At 43.0% G+C, this 2,369-nt stretch overlaps 1 protein-coding gene across 1 annotated transcript in view; it reads left to right on the top strand.

Annotated features, from left to right (window-relative positions):
- The window catches only part of slx1b (SLX1 homolog B, structure-specific endonuclease subunit), a 6,733-nt gene extending 4,577 nt beyond the window's left edge, over positions 1-2,156 (top strand). The window contains exons 4-5 of the mRNA XM_014000020.1: positions 1,603-1,818; positions 1,896-2,156. Of these exons, the coding sequence (XP_013855474.1) occupies positions 1,603-1,818; positions 1,896-1,925 (246 nt within the window). The 3' untranslated portion in view covers positions 1,926-2,156. The remainder of the gene's footprint in view (positions 1-1,602; positions 1,819-1,895) is intronic.
- The last annotated feature ends 213 nt before the right edge of the window (positions 2,157-2,369 follow it).

The raw sequence follows: 2,369 nt of genomic DNA on the forward strand, positions 1-2,369 counted from the left end.
TCTCATTTCCTTGATGAAGACACACACAGATAGACGAACCCAAAAGAGAAAGTCCATCACACATTCCTCGCTGCTGCGCACCACTAAAAATCACAAGAAAATGCAGTCGAGCAGATCAAATTGAAAAGAGTCATAATCATAATTACACACATCACTTATTTACATGAGTGACGATGAGAACAAAAATGAGAACATGCTTACAGAGCAGACCTCTGGTACCGTCCGGTCCAGGGCTTTCGCGGGTGTTGTTTCATCCTAAACTGTCCATAAACTCCATTGCTCCATCCGGCGAATTAAAAATCTTTGCCTCTCCATCGCGCATAATCCTCAGCCTAGCCGGGTAGAGAAGGGAATACTGGATGCCTGCCTCCCTCAGCCGCCTCTTTACCGCGTCGAATCCCTTTCGCCTGCGCATGGTGTCTGCCGAGAAATCCTGGAAGAACATGATCTTGTAGTTCTGGTACATCAGAGGCTGATCTCCGCTCCCCGCACGCCGCGCTGCTTYGAGAACCTGCTGTTGATCCCGGTAGTTGTGAAATCTGATCAGCATCGGTCTTGGTCTCTGTGTCGGCCCGGGCTGTGGAGCCAGTGTGCGGTGCGCCCTCTCAAGCTTGATCCGGCCGCTCTTGGTCTCGACTCCTAGAAATTCGGGCAACCATTTTTCCAGAAATTTTAGGGCTCCAGGACCAGCCTCTACGCCCTCTTTTAGACCGAGCACCCGAATGTTCTTTCTCCTGCCTCTATTTTCGATGTCATCAATTCGTTGAGCCATCGTGAGGGTTTCTTTCTCCAACTTTTTAATGCGGGCCGTGGCCTGGTCCAGGCCGTCCTCTTGAGCTGCAATCCTGTCCTCCGCATCTGTAATGCGTCCGACCAACACTTTTATCTCCGTGGCCTGGCTCTTAAGCATTTCAGTCAGAATGTCTACTTTCTGGGAGATTACTGATGAGATGTTCCCAGTGATTTCCTCAATAACTTGGCGAAGAGCAGGGTCGAGTGTTAAAGCCCCACTAGCCGCTGATAGCTCAGCAGTTAGCTCCGTGTTAGCCATTTTACTTGTGCTAGTCAGTTGAGACTCCGCTTCGCCGGTCTTGTTAATTTTCTTTAGAATTTTGGGCGGCATTATGCTGGCGTGAGTCGAAGTAGCGTTTATCAGCGTTCGTATTACCTCATTTAGTTGAGAAATCTTAGTAAGAGAATGGTATTCTGCTCAAATACAGAACATGTGGTGCGCAGCTAGACGAAGTCGACCACTCGCTACGCCGCCATCTTGAAAAGTCTATTTTATTTATTTAATAAATAAATAATATTTAAAAATTTAAAGTTTTATATTAAGTTTAAGATTAATCATAATTAATCGTGATTAATTCACAGCTACCTTGGAATTAAAAGATTAAAAATTTTAATCATTTGACAGCCCTAGTTTTTAGTTTTGGTTTATTACATTTTGAAGCCTGATGTTATTACATTATTACAAAATGCTGCATTATTACAAAATGCAGCATTACACGTGTCTTCAGAGTAATCTGGACTTTTAACGAGAACACTTGGCACCAGATTTATTCTGACTGCTTTAACCTGTACATTTTCTCTCCTCCTCAGGAGTCAGAGATGCTGAGCTGCTTTCACTCTTCATGTGGGATGGACAGCCACCTTACCTGTCTCTCCAGGTGTTTCCTCAGGCTGGAGCCAGACCACCTCCTGCCAGTGGAGGGGGCATGTCCATCCTGCCACCGCCCGGTGCTGTGGGGGGATCTCATTCGTCACAAACATGGCTGCTTCGAAGAMCTCGAGGAGATCACAGCACCGGGTCCTCAGGTGAGCTGAGAAGCCAGTCATGAACAGGYAACTCTTCTATGCTTCAGTTTTACTCACTTTTCTTTTTATCTCCTCAGAGCCACTGGACAGATGATCTACAGATATGAGCCGGCGTTACACGAAACCTCAGTACCAAAGTTTTACGTTTTTGTGTTTTCAATTATGTCTATTTTAAACTGCATCAAGTATTTGTATGGAAAATTATGCATTCTTTGAGAGATGAGATGTTTTAGCTGATTTTGTTCTGTTGGTTTGAAAAGTAACATTTTTAATCTGTTCAATTTCTTTGTAAAGCTGTAAAATACATTAAATTATTTAATTTTTTAGACTTAAAATCATGAGAACTATTTTCACTGATTTAAATTCTGCTTAAAATGAATTTTCAATCTTGGATTCATGTGTGAATAGAAACAAACATGCAGTGTTTTCAGATGGTCCACAGATTGGTTGTACTGATCTGTTTTCTTGTCGTTTAGAAGATAGTGTTAATGTTGCAAGACACTTCCTCTCTAAATCAGATGTGACTYGATCAACAAAATAAATTTAAAAGG

The sequence above is a fragment of the Austrofundulus limnaeus genome, unplaced genomic scaffold, assembly GCF_001266775.1.
Source record: "Austrofundulus limnaeus strain Quisiro unplaced genomic scaffold, Austrofundulus_limnaeus-1.0 Scaffold2644, whole genome shotgun sequence".
NCBI classification, from domain to species: Eukaryota; Metazoa; Chordata; class Actinopteri; order Cyprinodontiformes; family Rivulidae; genus Austrofundulus; species Austrofundulus limnaeus.